The 17,520-nt window shown below is 45.7% G+C and overlaps 1 protein-coding gene across 2 annotated transcripts in view; it reads right to left on the minus strand.

Annotated features, from left to right (window-relative positions):
* Positions 1–1,488: 1,488 nt before the first annotated feature.
* The window catches only part of LOC147105660 (ankyrin repeat and sterile alpha motif domain-containing protein 1B-like), a 307,039-nt gene continuing 291,007 nt past the window's right edge, over positions 1,489–17,520 (minus strand). Inside the window, exon 4 of one of the 2 annotated variants that reach the window (XM_086010208.1) lies at positions 1,489–2,567. In XM_086010208.1, the coding sequence (XP_085866334.1) occupies positions 2,378–2,567 (190 nt within the window). In that variant the 3' untranslated portion in view covers positions 1,489–2,377. The remainder of the gene's footprint in view (positions 2,568–17,520) is intronic. The other variant, XM_086010209.1, reaches the window with a different exon arrangement.

A 17,520-nucleotide genomic window follows, 5' to 3' on the forward strand; every position in this document is an offset into this window, starting at 1 on the left:
AACAAAAAGACTAATTTGAAATTGTGATTTAAACTTTCCACCAAATATGATCCTTTCTCTTTGACCAACTGCTAAAAAGTAGGTTCAACTCAAGCGTCATTTATTTTCTTGGTAATCCACATTTCCTCCTGAGTCAGAGGTTGTGGGTTCAAACCCACGCCAGGACATATAACTGAAGATGACACTCTAATGCAGTATAACGGAGTGCTCTATTGTTGAAAGCACAGTCCTTTGGATAAGTGGTCAACCAAGACCCCATCTATCCATTCCGGTGGTTTAAATAGACACTATTGGCCCTATTTACAGAGAAAGGCGGTGTCCTGATGTACTGGCCAACACCATTCCCTCAGCTAACTCCAATAAAAATAGGCCAAATGGTCATTCATCTCACTGCTTTTTGTGTGATCTTGCTGTAAATAAAATGGCTAACATATTGTTCTATACAACAGCCTTCAAGTTAATTCATTGTATGAAAAGCACTCTGTAATGCTGCTGAGAGATGTGATAAGGCACTATATAGATGCAAGTCTTTTCTTATTTATGTACTGTGATGTGAAACATTTATTGCAAGTAATTATATTGTTGGTGTATAATAGTATGTTTTGTGCAGAGGTGAAGCTAACAGAGACCAGGGATACAGAAGAAAAGAAGTTTGGAGGTGGTGTGTGGGAGGCAGAGAAGATCAGGAGACACAATGAAAAATGATGACAAGAAGTGAGATGGCAGAAGACGACCTAGGAGAGGAATAAACAGGGCTATGATAAGAACAATAACTGTAGGTGAGAATGAACAATAGCACAGGGATAAACACAAAAAAGACAAAATGGAAATAGTTCCAGTTACGATTATTGTCCTAGGCCCAACCATCCTCAGCTGCTTCATCAATGACCTTCCCTCCAACATAAGGTCAGAAATGGGGATGTTTGCTGATGACTGCACAGTGTTCAGCGCCATTCACAACTCCTCAGATAATGAAGCAGTCCATGCCCACATGCAACAAGACCTGGATGATGTGCAGGCTTGGGCTGATAAGTGGCAGGTAACATTCGCACCACACAAGTGCCAGGCAATGACTATCTCCAACAAGCGAGAGTCTAAACACCGCCCCTTGACATTCAATGGCATTACCATCGCCAAATCCCCCACCATCAACATCCTGGGGGTCACCATTGACCAGAAACTTAACTGGACCAGCCACATAAATACTGAGGCAACAAGAGCAGGTCAGAGGCTGGGTATTCTGCGGCGAGTGTCTCACCTCCCGACTCCCCAAATTCTTTCTACCATCTACAAGGCACAAGTAAGGAGTATGATGGAATGCTCTCCACTTGTCTGGATGAGTGCAGCTCCAACTTGCCAAGGCTTCTCGGCAGCACCTCCCAAACCCACGACCTCTTCCACCTGGAAGGACAAGGGCAGCAGACGCATGGGAACACCACCACCTCCAAGTTCCCCTCCAAGTCACACACCATCCTGACTTAGAAGTATATCGCCGATCCTTCATCGACGCTGGGTCAAAATCCTGGAACTCCCTCCCTAACAGCACTGTGGGAGTACCTTCACCACACGGACTGCAACGGTTCAAGAAGGCAGCTCACCACCACCTTCTCGAGGGCAATTAGGGATGGGCGATAAATGCTGGCCTTGCCAGCGACTCGCACATCCCACAAACGAATTTAAAAAAAGGAGAATTGTAAGCAGTTTACTGCATCTGCTTCATTCTTTCATCAATGTTAGCATTTCAACAGTTAGAAACCAAGTGAAGGTCTGACTCTGTACCAGGCAGTATATAAACCTTGAAAAGCAGATATAGGTTCACTAACAACTCACAGCAAATAAATCACTGGGACAGGGACAACACATGGTATCACATTGGTATATCCCATCAAACAGGCAATTAATGAACGAGGTGTTAAATTGAGTCCCTGACCTGTAGATTAAATTTAATATGCAAGGTATTAATGCTGTGTGATCACTAGACTAAATTAGACTCACTGCACCAAAGTACAGGATGAAGTGAACCCTCTTCAACAGAAAATGAAAGTCAGCACACTTGAGGAAGATAAAACAAAATTGCAACCAATATAATAAATGAGGCTTGATGCTTCACCAAAAGAACACAATATAACCAACAGAGGTAATTATAAAGTAATTATAAAACATTCCTTGTACAAGTTTTAAATATTTACTTAATTCTTTTGTGCAACCTGAAAATTAATCCACAAAATCAATCCGTTTTAGCATTTCATGGTTCCAAACCAAAGCAAATCAAAGAATAGATTTTCCTCAAACTATCAAACACAAGTATTTCATGTCCATCAGATTATAAAATCAGGAGATTACAAACTGATCTGTCCTTAAAATGCCTTATTTTTTTTTAAACCAAAAGCACCAAACATGTAGAGCCCACCTGTTCATTCACTCGCGAATGGGATGGTCCATGGTGGATCAGAATTTTCACAATATCCATGTCTCCCTTCCAAGCAGCCAAGTGGAGTGGAAAGCAACCCTTGTTATCTGCCACATTGGTGGAGGCTTCGTACTGAAGGAGCTTCAGAACAACATCCCTACAAAATAAAGGTCAAAATATAAATACGAGAAATTACCTGGAATGTGATTAGGCAAATGATTAAAGAGGACCAGAGTCAAAGCTACACTAGAGCCTTAAACAGGACGATGTGCAGGATTATCGTTTTTTTTTATAAAAGAAATCAGTTTTCACTTTTAATTTGTTTTTTATTGCAGAGTTACACTGTGTCTATTGTCACTGAGTTTTGCTTGTACTGCGCAACACAGTTACAGTAGAATTATACAGCACAATGTCAGCGGTGTGTGTTACGCAGCACATGTGGCAGAGTTATGTACTATACAATAAAACAGAAGCAAAATACTGCAGATGCTGAAAATCTGAAAAAAAAACAGAAAATGCTGTAAATACTCAACTTGTCAGCCAGCATCTGTGGAGCGAGAAACAGAGTTAACGTTTCAGGTCGATGACCTTGCGTCATAGTTCTGACAAGTGGTCATCGACCTGAAACGTTAACTTTGTTTCTCTCTCCACAGATGCTGCCTGGCCTGCTGATTATTTCCAGCATTTTCAGTGTCTATATGTAGTATACAACACGGTTGCAGCAGCATGTACTACACAACACTATGCAGTAGTATGTACTATGCAGTAGTGACCGCAGTAGGTAATGTACAAAACGTGTCAGCGATACACACTATACAACACGATGTCAGCGGTTTGTTCTATACAGCCCATTGTAAATGCCAAGTTCTGTACAACACAGTGCCATAGGTATGTGCAATACAAGAGTAGCAGTAGCATATCATCTTCTTCTTAGGCAGTCCCTCGGAACCAAGGATGACTTGCTTCCACATTAAAAATGAGCTCGCAGGTGACTGATTCGTCCAATGCGGGACCTACAGTCTCTGTCACAGGTGGGGCAGACGGTGGTTGAAGGGGCGGGTGGGTGGGGTGCTTGGGTTGACGTGCGCTCCTTGCATTGCCTGCGCTTGGCTTCCGCTTGCTCCCGGCGAAGAGACTCGAGGTGTTCGGCGCCTTCCTGGATGCTTCTTCTCCACTTTGTGCGGTCTTGGGCCAGGGATTCCCAGGTGTCGGTGGGGATGTTACACTTTTTCAAGGAGGCTTTGAGGGTGTCCTTGAAGCGATTCCTCACCACCTGGGGCTCTCTTGCCGTGCCGGAGCTCCAAGTAGAGCGCTTGTTTTGGGAGTCTCGTATCGGGCATGCGGACAGTGTGACCCGTCCATCGGAGCTGACTGAGCGTGGTCAGAGCGTCGATGCTGGGGATGTTGGCCTGAGCAAGAACACTGACGTTGGTGCGCCTATCCTGCCAATGGATTTGCAGGATCTTGCGGAGGCAGCGTTGGTGGTACCCCTCCAGTGCTTTGAGGTGCCTGCTGTACATGGTCCATGTCTCTGAGGCATACAGCAGGGCAGGTATCACTGCTGCTCTGTAGACCATGAGCTTAGTGCCGGGTTTGAGGTCCTGGTCTTCAAACACTCTCTTCCTATATACTACAGAACTCAGTGGCAGACCAAAGACTGGACTTGTGGAATTAAAAAAATTCTCCACAAATCAGATAACACAAAAAGCAATCATTTCACGAACACTGTTGATGCCAAGACCAACAAGAATTATTTGGTTAGTTTTAACCGTATAGTAATTAAAAGCAGACAGTGCAGAACATGGAAAAATCCACCCGCTTTAAAGGACGTGCGAATAATTCAAGAAAACTTTTTCTTAAAGGAATAGAATGACATTATATCTTTGGGTACTTGTGTGAAAACATTCCTCCCTCCCCCCATACAATTTGATTTTGCTCTAAATCTTTTTGCTGCTCCACTGAAAGCAACAAGCAGTCCAAGGAGATGCTGGGAGCTGTTTCGGTGCCAGATTCTTAGAATTCCTGCATAGATCATAACCCCCATGTCGCAAGTTGAAAGAACAGCTTCAAATTTTTTTCTTTAAATGAGATATATTTCCCATTCAAGAAGTGGGAACTTTGCCTGATTTTCCCCTCCATCATGAGAAGGTGCTGAGGGCAATTTTAAAGCCCCCACCAATATCCTGGCAGCTAAATGTGCACAAACTGAAATTGGAACTTTCCAAGTCTCCATGACTCAATACCATAATATATGGTGCATTTATCCACCATTTGCTCATCAGAAAAAAAACATTTGATATAGTGCACAATTAGTGTAAAATATAATACTTGCATCTCTTTCAGTCATATAGTGTACAAATAAATTTCACTCACACAGTATATGCCATCACGCGAACCCAGATGGTCAACATACTGAACTTAGTATCTAAAACAAAATTTAAAGGAATATATACTTCAGAATAAGGCCCAGCAGTGACGACTGTCTCGTGACCTCTACTGGGAAGTGTGTTTATGTGGACAGAAGGTGAAGCCAGGTTTGGACTCTTTTGTTATGTCTTGGTTGTGACATAGACAAGTAGAACTCACTGTCTAGGCTCACAAAGAATAGTGTCATGGTTTGGGATTTTTTGACCGTTTGGAAAAAGAATTGTGTTTTAACAGCCAAGTGCACTCATTTAAGTTAAAAAAGCACTGAGGCGACAGGTGGTTAAAATGTTAATGAGCTTTGACACTGTTTCCCCATCAACTGTAAACAATAAGATATTTGTTGGCCTGTCTCAATCAAGAAACAGCTCAAACCCATTGTGTTGACAAGTCTCTGGTCCTGGGTGCTCGCAAGGGGTGGTCTTCCAGGTTTTCCCTTCTGTCCGTGGACATAGGAGATAAAAATAGAAACAGAGGTGCAGGCAGTCAGGTCCAGTAAAAGTTGCAACGTCAGACAAATGCTCAAACCGAAACACCCTTCTGCAAGGTACCAGGGGGTTGTTAACACCCATGGAAGAATGGCAGGGAAGGAAGCACTGGGTCCAAAGTTTTAAGAGTCATGGGGGAAAAATTCAGTTGGTTGCGCCTCCCGTTAGCGCCTTAAGAGGGCACCTACGGGACGCAACGCAACTAGCGCCCGGGCGCAGAACTGCCCACGCCTCCCGCAAAATTCAGCGGGAGGTCAGTGGTGGCGCTAACCGGTAGCGCCCTGCGGCGCTGTCGATGACATCATTGGTGTGCGCAGCGCCCCGTTCACGCCCCGGCCATGATCTTCAGGAGCGCCCCCTGACTTACCGCCGGACGCCATGTCCGACGGGGTCAGGGGGGCGTACCTGTGGCCGGGGAGGCGCAATTTAAAAGGCGAGGTGCAGGGCGGACATTTTTTTTGCTGGTCGCCTGCCAGCGCTCCCGTCCCAGACCTCCTGAAACACCCCCCCGCCCCCGCGGAGTGCTGGCTGCGCTCCAAGAGCCCGGCACGTCTCTCGAGTGCCGGGCTCTTTTGCCTGCACTCCCGATCCCCGGGGGCCCAGCTGGGCCCCAGGTCGCGCTGCACAAGGCCCCTCCCCTTTAAGAAGGGGAGGAAGGCCTGCAATACTGCGGCGCGATGTGCCATGGCGTGTGGCGCTTCGGCACATAACGCCACAATATTGACTCACAGCGCCCCAAGAGGGATGCGGGGCACCTCCAGTAGCGCCCCGCTTCCCTCTTGGGGCGCAACCACTCAATTTCCGGCGCGGGGACGCTAATTTTTCCGGGGCGCTACTTTTAGTGCCCCGGCAAAGTTAGCACCCAGTGCGCTACTCAATTTTTAGCCCATACAGAATAAAATGATTAGGATCATAGAAAAGTACAGGACAACTACTGGCAAAGGCTCTGTAGTCCATGTGACCAATCCCAAAAACTAATGCCGCTCAAATATCTATCTAATTCTTCTTCAGATTTTTCCACACAAGCTGCCTCCCTGAGCACCTCTTTGCAACCTGTTTGCCACATCTTGTGTAAAGTAGTTAATTCTAAACTCCCTCATCTAAGCTTGATCCCGTTGCCCATTTCTAGAGTTTGTCGCAATCTCAAATCATGGGGGAAGGGGGGGGGGGGGGCAGTATTTTAACCTCAAAAAACGGGTGGTTGGGGTCGTGTGGGAAGATAAAGTGTTAATCTGAATCCCAGCCAGAACCTGCCCACTTCTGGTTCTAACGGCAGCAGGGCAGGCAGCCCACTCCCAGGAGACGGGTCGTCTATTTAAATATTATAATCAGGCTGGAAGCCTCTGCTTTAACCTTCATTTTGAATTTAACTTTAGCTGGTTGGGTTTTGCAGGCCTCGTGAAACCTGCCAGGTAATGCAAGGCGAAGACTGCTGGATCCAGGAGGTTAGTGCCTTTAAATTTACCTCCTGGATCCAGGGTCCCTATCTAACCCACCAACCGCGATCTGAGACCCCCGATCCCCCACACCCAGGCCTTCGATCCCTCCACAGGCCTCCATCCACCCAAGGCCACCGATCCACCTCCCCACCCCACCCCACCCCCGTGCTGGTCCCATCTCGATTGCTTCCGATCCCCCCCTCGCCCGCCCCCCCCCCCCCCAACCCCCGCCGATCCTTCCCTGGCTCCCCCGCCCCCACACCCAGTTCTGGTGCTGGTCTCAGCCCCCCCGATCTTCAGCCAACACCCCAGCCCCCACCCCTCTGGTCCACCCCGTGCTCCTCCGGCCCGCACGCGATCCCTCCCTCCTCTCTGTGGCCTAGTGCCTACCCACCTCGCCATCTGGCTGGCCGTGGGTGGGAAACAGAGATTTCCATACAAATCAGGTCCTACCATTAAATTCGGCAGGGTCTGCGGGAAACCCATTCTCCGTATTTCTTGACCGCTTCTGAGCACCCCCATTAAAATTAAGTCCATAGTAACTATCATATTTTAACAGGGTTTAATTCTGGAGATCCACAATACAAGGATTTTAAAAATATACATTTATTTTATTACTATCAAATTTATAGCGATTTCAAGCTCAAGATTAATAGCAACTCTCCCTGCTAACCTACTGGTCTCCACACTGATATTTTATATTATTAAGCCCAAATTATATAAAGCAAGTACAAATGTGAGTGTCAAAACAGCTAGATTCAGGAAGTTTCTTGGTCACAAACAGCCACCCTTAAGTAGTCACTCATTAGCAGGACATCAAACATCAGGGATAAAATTAAGTCCCATCAATTTTTAACCGACGGTTAGAAGTGTTTTTCTTCTAGCTGAAGTAACCAATTCTAATAACAGATAGAAGAGATATATACCAGGCTGATAGAAACCGTTAACTGCTGCAAAATAGTTCAGAAGTGTATTTTAGTCAAATTGACTTTCCAACTATTTCTACTTGCTATTTAGTTCCTTCACGAGATTATCTTAGATATCTAATGTACTGAGTATGCTCATTGAAACTAAGATTTGGAAAAGAAAACAATCATAAAATTCATTGTGGAAGCTGTACAGTTCCATCTATAACTATTTAAATTAGTATTTCAGAAAGACTTCAATGTCCATCACCAAGAGTGGCTCGGTGGCACAACTACTGGCCGAGCTGGCCGAGTCCTGAAAGTCATAGCTGCCAGACTGTGCTTGCAACAGGTGGTGAGAGAACGAACATGAGGGTAAAACCTACTTGTCCTCACAAAGCTACCTGTTGCAGATGCATCTGTCCATGACAGTATTGGTAGGGGTGATCACCGCACAGTCCTTGTGGAGACCAAGTCCTGTCTTCACATTGAGGACACCCTCCATCGGGTTATGTGGGACTACCACTGTGCTAAACGGGATAGATTCAGAACAGGTCTAGCAGCTCAAAACTGGGCATCCATGAGACGCTGTGGGCCATCAGCAGCTACAGATCTCACACAATCTGTAACCTCATGGCCCAGCATATCCCTCACTCTGCCATTACCATCAAGCCAGGGGGCCAACCCTGGTTCACTGAAGAGTGCAAAAGAGTATGCTAGGAGCAGCACCAGGTGTACCTCAAAATGAAGCTACAACACAGGACTAAATGTATGCTAAACAGCAGAAGCAGCATGCTACAAATAGAGCTAAGCGATCCCACAACCAACAGATCAGGTCAAAGCTCTGCAGTCCTGCCACATCAAGTGATGAATGGTGGTGGACAATTAAACAACTAACGGGAGGAGGCGGCTCCATGAACATGCCCATCCTCAAGGATGACTGAGTTCAGTAAGTGAGTGCAAAAGACAAAGCTGAAGCAACCATCCAGAGCCAGAAGAGCCGAGTGGATGATCTATCTCGGCCTACTCCCTTTAACAATATATATATTAACAACTTAAACTTTGGAATCAAAAACACAATTTCCAAATTTGCGGATGACACTAAATGGCTTTGGGGGGCGGGGGGTGGAGGTGAATAGTCAATACTGAGGAGGACTACAACAAATTACAAGACAACAATAAACTTGCAGAATGGGCATATAATTGGCAAATGAAATTCAACACAGATAAATGTGAGGTATTACATTTTGGTAAGAAAAATAGGGAAGTCTCATGTTACTTGAAAAATAGGAATCTAAATGGGGTAGAGGAGCAAAGGGATCTCAGAGTACAAATACACAAATCACTAAAAGTAGTGGCACAGGTTAACAAGACCATAAGAAAAGCAAACCAAGCACTAGGGTTTATTTCTTGAGCGACTGAATTGAAAAGTAGAGAAGTTATGCTAAACTTGTATCGAACCTTGGTTAGATCACACTTGGAGAACTGCATACAATTCTGGTTGCCATATTATAAAAAGGATATGGAGGCACTGAAGAGGGTGCAAAAAAGATCTACAAAGATGGTGCCAGAAATGCGAGGGTATACCCATCAGGAAAGGATGAACAGGCTGGGTCTCTTTTCTCTGGAAAAGAGAGGGCTGAGGGGTGATCTAATAGAGGTCTTAAAAATTATGAAAGGTTTGAATAGAGTAGATAGAGAGAGTGTTTCCACTTGTGGGGAAGAACAAAACTATAGGCCATCAATATAAGATAGTCACCAAGAAATCAAATAGGGAATTCAGAAGAAATTTCTGTACCCAGAGTATTGAGAATGTGGATATATGCAGACAATGGGAGGCTAGATAAGCATATGTGGAGAAGGGAATAGAGGGTTATGCTGATCGAGTTAGATGAGGAAAGACGTGAGGAGGCTCGAGTGGAGCATAAATGCCAGCATGGACTGGTTGGGCCGAATGACCTGTTTCTGTGCTGTATATCCGATGTAATCCTATGTAAGTGGCAAGTAACATTCACGCCAGACAAGTTACTTCAATGACACTCTCCAACAAGAGTCTAACCACCTTCCCTTGAAATTCAATGGCATTACCATTGTTGAATCCCCCACCATCAACATCCTGGGGGGCCACCATTGACCAGAAACTTATCTGGACCAGCCATAACAACACAAGAAGCTCAACACAATCCAGGATAAAGCAGCCCACTTGATAGGCAACCCATCCACCACCTTAAACATTCACTTGCTCCACCACCAGTGCACCATTTATCACAGCAATCAAAGGTGTGAATGGTGTCCAAACAGGTCAGTCAGGAAAACATTACATCAAAGAACAATGAGGTGGGGTCAAATGTTGCAGATGCTGGGGTCTGTTGAAAAACAAAAAAGACAAAAAAACATTTTTTTTGCTGGAAATCACAGCAGGTCCGGTGTGATAAATGGCAGTTAGAAAGATTACCTGTAATCATCTGGCATTATTCTCTGACTATATAAGCTGTGTCTTTATGCATCTCGCCACTTCACCTGACGAAGGAGCAGCGCTCCGAAAGCTTGTGATTTCAAATAAAACTGTTGGACTATAACCTGGTGTTGTGTGACTTCTTACATTCATCCTGAATTGGAAATATATCACCATTCCTTCATCCTCATTGAGTCAAAATCCTGGAACTGCCTCACTAACAGCACTGTGGGAGTACCTTCCCCACGGACTGCAGCGGTTTAAGAAAGTGGCTCACCACCACCTTTGTAACGTCTGTGTGTAATTGAGACATGGACTGCAGAAGTTGGTTATAACAGGTGTTTACTGAATGGAGACAAAACTGGAACTACTGTACAAAGTTACTACACAGGCTTATATACAGGGGTGGTCACTACTGGTGCTGCAGTATACAGGGGCTGCAGAATATAGTTCCTTCTTCAAGGTACATACACTACAATTCCTCCCCTTTTAGCTAAACAGTACATAACATTCGATTAATAATTAAATAACATATTTACAATTACAGTTGCTATATACATTAGCTGAAGTTAATCAATTCGGCTTCCTGATTCTGTCCGGATAACGCCTCTTTGGGATATCAGGTTCTTCTGGCAAAGTTGATTCGGGATCAACGTCGTTGTTTGGTTCGTCTGCTTCCAATGTCACCGATTCTGAGGTAGATGCAATTGGTACTTCGGTTTCATCACCAGGTGTATCGGATCGTGGTGTCGATTTGACGTTTTCCAGTGACTCTAGAATCTGGTCAGCATGGCGTCTTACAATGCTCTCTCCAACGTCCACGGTATACATTAGAGGTCCTTGCCGTGTGCAGATCATTCCTGGCTGCCATTTCTCTGTGCGGTACTCCCGGGCCAAAACTGGTTGACCTATCTTGAAACTCCTGGTTGGCCTTTCATTCATATTCTGAAACTGCCTGTTCTCCACATCTCTTCTGATGTTTGGCTTAACCAAATCCAAGCGGCATCGTAGTCTTCGATTGAAGAACATCATGGCTGGAGTTTGGTTGGTCACCGCATGTGTCGCATTCCGGTAGGCAAACAAGAAGTTATCCACCTTGTGTTGTAGGGGTATGTCTTCATTACACATTGCCTTGATAGCCTTCTTGAATGTTTGAACGAACCTCTCAGCCAATCCATTGGTGGCTGGATGATATGGGGCGGATGTGTAATGCTTAACACCATTGTTCTTTAAGAACCTCCGGAACTCTTCAGACACAAACTGTGGTCCATTGTCGGAGCAAATCTGTTCAGGCAGCCCATTTCTGGCGAATATGGTTCGTAAGACTGTGATAGTTTTTTCTGTGGTGGTTGAGGACATTTTTATTACCTCTGGCCACTTTGAATGTGCATCCACCGCAATTAAAAACATCGAGTCCATAAATGGACCAGCAAAATCAATGTGTACCCTTTGCCATGGAGATGAGGGCCACTCCCATGGATGTAGAGGGGCTTGTGGTGGGGCGTTTTGGACTTTCTGGCATCCTGTACAGCTCTTGGTCATCTCTTCGATTTCTCTATCGATTCCCGGCCACCACACAAACGCTCTGGCTAAGTTCTTCATTTTTACCCCTCCCAGATGACCCTCATGAAGCTCATTGAGCACTCTATCCTTCAATTTGGGTAGAATTACTACTCTGGATCCACACATCAAGGTTCCTCGGCACACTGACAGCTGTTCTCTTCTCGGCGAGAATGCTGGCAACAGTGGTTCGCCATGTGCTGGCCATCCCTTCACCGTTAAATCATAGACCCAGGAGAGTGTCAGGTCATTTCGTGTTTCCTTTTCTATGTTTGCATTCGTCACAGGTAGACATTCGACTATGGTCGAGTGGAATATCTCCACAGGATCCACTGCAGGTGCTTCTTCCACCGTCGGCAACTGTAGGCGCGACAATCCATCAGCATTCCCATGCTGTTTAGTTCCTTTGTACTCGATGTCATATTGGTGTGCCCCGAGGAAAAGGGACCACCTCTGTAGCCGTTGTGCTGTCATTATCGGGACGCCCTTCTTAGGGTTGAAAATGGAGACAAGAGGTTGATGATCAGTTAGTAGAGTAAATTTCTGTCCGTGCAGGTAGTGATTGAACTTCTTCACCCCCCACACCAGGCCGAGGGCCTCTCTGTCAATCTGGGCGTAGTTACCCTCGGCTGCAGTTAACGAGCATGACGCAAAAGCTATCGGCCTCTCTGAACCATCAAGGGATTTATGTGACAGTACCGCTCCAACGCCGTAGGGAGACGCATCACACGCCAGTCTTATCGGTAGTGATGGGTTGTAGTGAGCCAATACTTCTCTTGAAGTGATCAGGCCTTTACACTTCTGAAAGGCCCGCTTACATTCATCGCTCCATTTCCATGCTACTCCAGTTTGTAGCAGGGCGTTCAGTGGGTGCAGAATTGTGGACAAATTCAGCAAAAACTTATGGTAGTAATTCACCAATCCAAGGAATGACCTCAGTTGCGACACATTTTCAGGCGCTGGAGCCTTAACTACCGCTTCAATTTTGTCAGGGGACTTATGTAACCCCTCTTCATCAATCACGTGGCCGCAATACGATATTTGTTTCTTAAAAAACTCGCACTTGGGGCGATTGGCTTGTAGCCCATGTTCTCTTAGTCTAGTGAGCACCTGCTCTAGGTTGGCAAGGTGTTCACTGTCATTTTCACCTGTCACTAGGATGTCGTCCAAGTAACACTGAGTCCCCGGAATCCCTTGCAGGACTTGTTCCATCGCTCTTTGCCATATAGCCGGAGCTGATGCAACTCCGAATACCAGTCGATTATACTGGTAAAGACCTTTGTGAGTGTTTATCGTGAGATATTTCCTGGAGGATTCTTGAACCTCCATCTGCAAATATGCTTGCGCTAGGTCAATTTTTGTAAAACGTTTCCCTCCAGATAGTGAGGCGAAAATATCTTCTATCCTCGGAAGAGGATACTGTACTGTGTGAAGGACTGGGTTCACCGTCACCTTGAAGTCCCCACAGATGTGAACCTTCCTTGGCTCCTCAGACTTATTGTTTAACGTTTTCTTCATGACAGGAACGATGGGTGTCGCCCACTCGCTCCAGTCTACCTTAGTTAACACGCCTGCATTCTCCAGATTCTCCAGCTCTGCCTCGACGGCTGGGCGAATTGCATACGGTACCAGTCTTGCTTTGAAAAACTTGGGAATTGCATTCTCTTCTATTTTTATCGAGGCAGTTACGCCTTTAAGAGTTCCCAGTTCTTGTTGAAATACCTCTTTAGCGTTAGCTAAGATTTTTGACAATCGTCCAGGTGTGACGTCGTCATCCTTTTTACCAGCCACAGTCAGTGCCTGAATGGAGTGCCAGTCTAAACTTATCTTTCTGATCCATTCACGTCCCAATAACGGTGGTCCAACATCTTGCAGTATGTACAGATACAATTTCTGTATTTCCTTGCCGTTGTATTCGACAGGCACCCTTATTTTCCCTCTGGGGTATACTTTCTGCCCCGTATATGTCTTCAAGACAATGGATGTGTCTTTCAAGGGTATGTGTGAGAATAGCCGCTCGTAGTCTCGTCGATTCATGACGGTCAGGGCTGATCCTGTATCCAATTCCATTTTGACTTGGGACCCTGCTATCGTGAGGGTGACCCAAATGGTTCGGTGATCCTCTTTTGCGATTACGTTGTGAAGTTTGAGGCAGCTTAGTCTCTTGTTCCCGGATTCACTATCGCTCTTCTGGTCTTCGGAACTACTGTCCGTCATCTTTTGTACTTTCTTGTACTTTTCCTTAGTAGTCTTTTTGTTGTCGTTAGTCTTCTTCCCGGACCTGCAAACTCGTGCAATGTGTCCCATCTTTCCGCATTGCCTGCATGTTTTGTCCTTGGACCAGCAGTCCTTCTGGTCATGGGTTGTTCTGCCGCAGCGATAACATTCTTCAAATCCCCGTATCATTTCACGGGTGCCGTATTCCTGTGGCTTTTGCTGTATTTCCGCAGCTCCCCTTGCTGCTGCTTCGTACGATACTGCCACGCTGAAAGCCTTATCTAGCGTCAGCTCTTTCTCTTCTGGGTTCCTTCACTCAGGAGTCCACAGACAAATTTGTCCCGTAGGGTATCTGCCAGTCCTGCTCCGAACTGGCAGTGCTTTGATAGCTTGCGTAGTTCCATAAGGTAATCAGCATTGCTCTCATCTTTATGCTGATTTCTCTTGTGGAATTTACATCTTTCTGCTATCAGCAGCGGTGTAGGATTTAGGTGTTCCTGTAGGATATCAACAATTTCGTTAAAACTCTTCTCCATCGGTTTGACTGGAGTGATCAGGTTCCACAATAGGCCGTACGTTCTTGCACCCATTAAGTTTATTGTACCGATGCCTTTTTCTCATCGGCTACTTCATTTGCCTTGCAATATACTTCGACTCTTTCCACATACGTGGTCCAGTCTTCTATTGCATTATCGAAGGCAGTGATATTGCCAGTCTTCGGCATCTTGGAGATCTAAGATGGCACCTCCCGCGCTTTGCCTTCTTCCCCGATTGAACAAAATGGCGCCTCCTGTGCTTTGCCTTCTTCCCCGCTGGATTAAGATGGCGCCTCCCGCGCTGTCTTTTCCGCTGCTGCCAGCGCTGTTGCTGGCGTTTTTATGCCTTGACGGCGACGCCCTATGGTCTTCGCGCACTTCCCCCCCCCGCGCTGCTGCCAACGCCGCTCTCCGCGGTCCCTGTGGCAAACTGCAGCTCCTCGCGGCTTTCTGCGCTTCTAATTTCTTTTATTTTAATTACTGTTCCCGTCGTCAGAGCAGACCCTTTGGGACACTTTCCTCCCTCTTCTCGGGTCTGTACGCTGCCTGGCTTCGTAGCACCGGCCGCGCCCTGTGTGCTCCACCCTCTCTCTCCTCTTTCCCGACAACGCTGCTCGGCCCCGTTGAAAAGCCACCCGATCGAGCTCTAGCCCGCCGCAGCGCAGGAAGGATCAGTTTACTACCTGCCACCAGCCCGATTAGCTGGAACACCATAGACTGTAGAACCAAGCCCAGCTCTCGACAGCCTCTCCTGCAAATCTTCGAATTCGATGAATCAGAGGGCGGTTGCCCACGGTCGATGCCCGTTTCCTCTGTCTGTTTTTTTTCTTTTTCCTTTCTTTTTGGATTTCTTCCTTCTGGCTTCGACCTCCAATAACTTCGCTTCAGGGATGGATCCCCGTGAGGTGGTGCAGAACTGGAGGTAAGTTCGGATCTGTTCATCGCCAATGTAACGTCCGTGTGTAATTGAGACACGGACTGCAGAAGTTGGTTATAACAGGTGTTTACTGAATGGAGACAAAACTGGAACTACTATACAAAGTTACTACACAGGCTTATATACAGGGGTGCTCACTATTGGTACTGCAGTATACAGGGGCTGCAGAATATAGTTCCTTCTTCAAGGTACATACACTGCAACCTTCTCAATGGCAATTAGGGATTGGCAATAAGTGCTGCCCTTGCTGGTGTTGAGGAGAATTTCAGTATTAAGGACTTTTGCAAAGACTGTCGGGATACTTGACATTAAACTGGTTGACAAAGGGGCCCCCTGAACTCGCACGTAGGCTGGGATGAGATAATGCCAGCTGCAGTTTTGTTATTGAACGATTGTGGTCACCTTGCGACGGAAAATAGGTTGGACTTCTGCTTCTCCTGTCTGCGGTTAAAGGTCCCGAAAAAGGTTTTAGACCTAGGGTCCATCGCTTGCTTAAAATAGGTAACCATTATAGATGTCACGGGGTATCGCGGTGATTAGTAATATGAGGTAATTTGTTTTGACCCCTGTATATAGGCAGGGGCTTTGTGTGTGTAAAATGAGAAGTGTGGCGATTGCACACCGGGTGTATAGCTGCTTCTCCCAGAGCTCTGCAATAAAGCATTCTTTTACTTTGCCATTCACTCGTGGTCAGAGTTTTATTTGACTCCAAAGGCTTCTGTTGGGATCGTGTCGACCTAGAATATCACCTGGTCCACGTAGCCCCAAATTAGCTACAACACTGGTGATGCCCATATCCCATGAATGAATTTTTAAAAATCTCATTAAATACTGTGGCCCAGCTTACTGTATTCAACCCTCTGGAACAATGGGGCTTGAAAAAGCACTACAGGAAACTTTGTGCTATCCGGAAGTTGAATGTCCGGCAATTTTGATCTAACGGCAGAAACCAGCAGCCGTTTTGGTTAGGTGTTTTTTTTTCTCCGAGCATTCTTTTCACAGGCAGGCTCTGGAAAGCGTCTTTGTCGCTTAGCAACAGCTTCAGAGACGCTTCCAAGCTACTGGGCCGAGTGTTTACAAGCTGTTGCTGAGCAACAGTGTTTGTGGTCAGACACGGCAGGCTCTAGAAAGCGTCTCTGTATCTTAGCAACAGCTTCAGAGACGCTTCCAAGCCACGGGCCGAGTGTTTACAAGCTGTCGCTGAGCAACAGTGTTTGTGGTCAGATACTGCGATGAAAAGCTCCTATCTGATAACATTGACGCTGGTCTATCCGGAGCTTTTAAAAAAACGGCAGTAGCTCGGTCCCATGGGTGCCGGGTAGCACAAAGTTTCCTGTATTATGATTCAAAGTGGAGAAAAGCAAGAACTGCGCCCCAATGGTTTTAGATCATGGCCAAGGGATCAATTAGACTTCCGCTCAACCATACCATAACATTACTGTTACTGCTCATCTTCAAATAAATTAAATACTTCGCTCGATATTTATAACCTTTCTCTCTCGTGTGATTGGCTAACATATTTCTTGTGAAGGCAGCACATAGTCCCAATGATTTTTAACACAATATCTTGTGCTGAACTCTTACGCTTCAATGGGCATACCATTATGATGTTTCATAAGAGGGCATCAAAAATTCCTCTTGATCTGAGCAGGTTCAATTTCAGATTGTTTTCAACAGGAGAAATAAGTATGCACAGCCCCCAGACAAAACACTTCTATTTCTCATTATAGAGGATTCTAATCTACCCTCAGCCCCAATACCCCTGTCCTCCACAGCAATCGTACCACTACAGATGAATTATGTTGATGCTTGCTCATCAATCTCACTGCAAAACCAGCTAATAGTAGTTCTCATTGGGGATGTACTCATCATGGGCAATTTCTACTGGCTGCAGTGGAATCATATCCAAAACCCTTCAAAAAGACATGAGGAGTTTTCAAATAAATCATTTACTGCCTTTAATAATATTCAGTAAAATTATTTATCATGTCATCACATAGTAAAAAAATATAAAGCGGATTGTTTAATTTAGCCAAATATTGCAACAGAGAAGTGTTCAGACTTTGATTGCACTTAACTTGGAACCAATTCAAAGGAAATAGATTTAATGGCATTTCATAATAAAACTGAAAAATGCTTGAAGAAGAGT

The sequence above is a fragment of the Somniosus microcephalus genome, chromosome 17 (genome assembly GCF_052327205.1).
Source record: "Somniosus microcephalus isolate GS21.2 chromosome 17, FLI_Smic_1.0, whole genome shotgun sequence".
In the NCBI taxonomy this organism is placed as follows: Eukaryota; Metazoa; Chordata; class Chondrichthyes; order Squaliformes; family Somniosidae; genus Somniosus; species Somniosus microcephalus.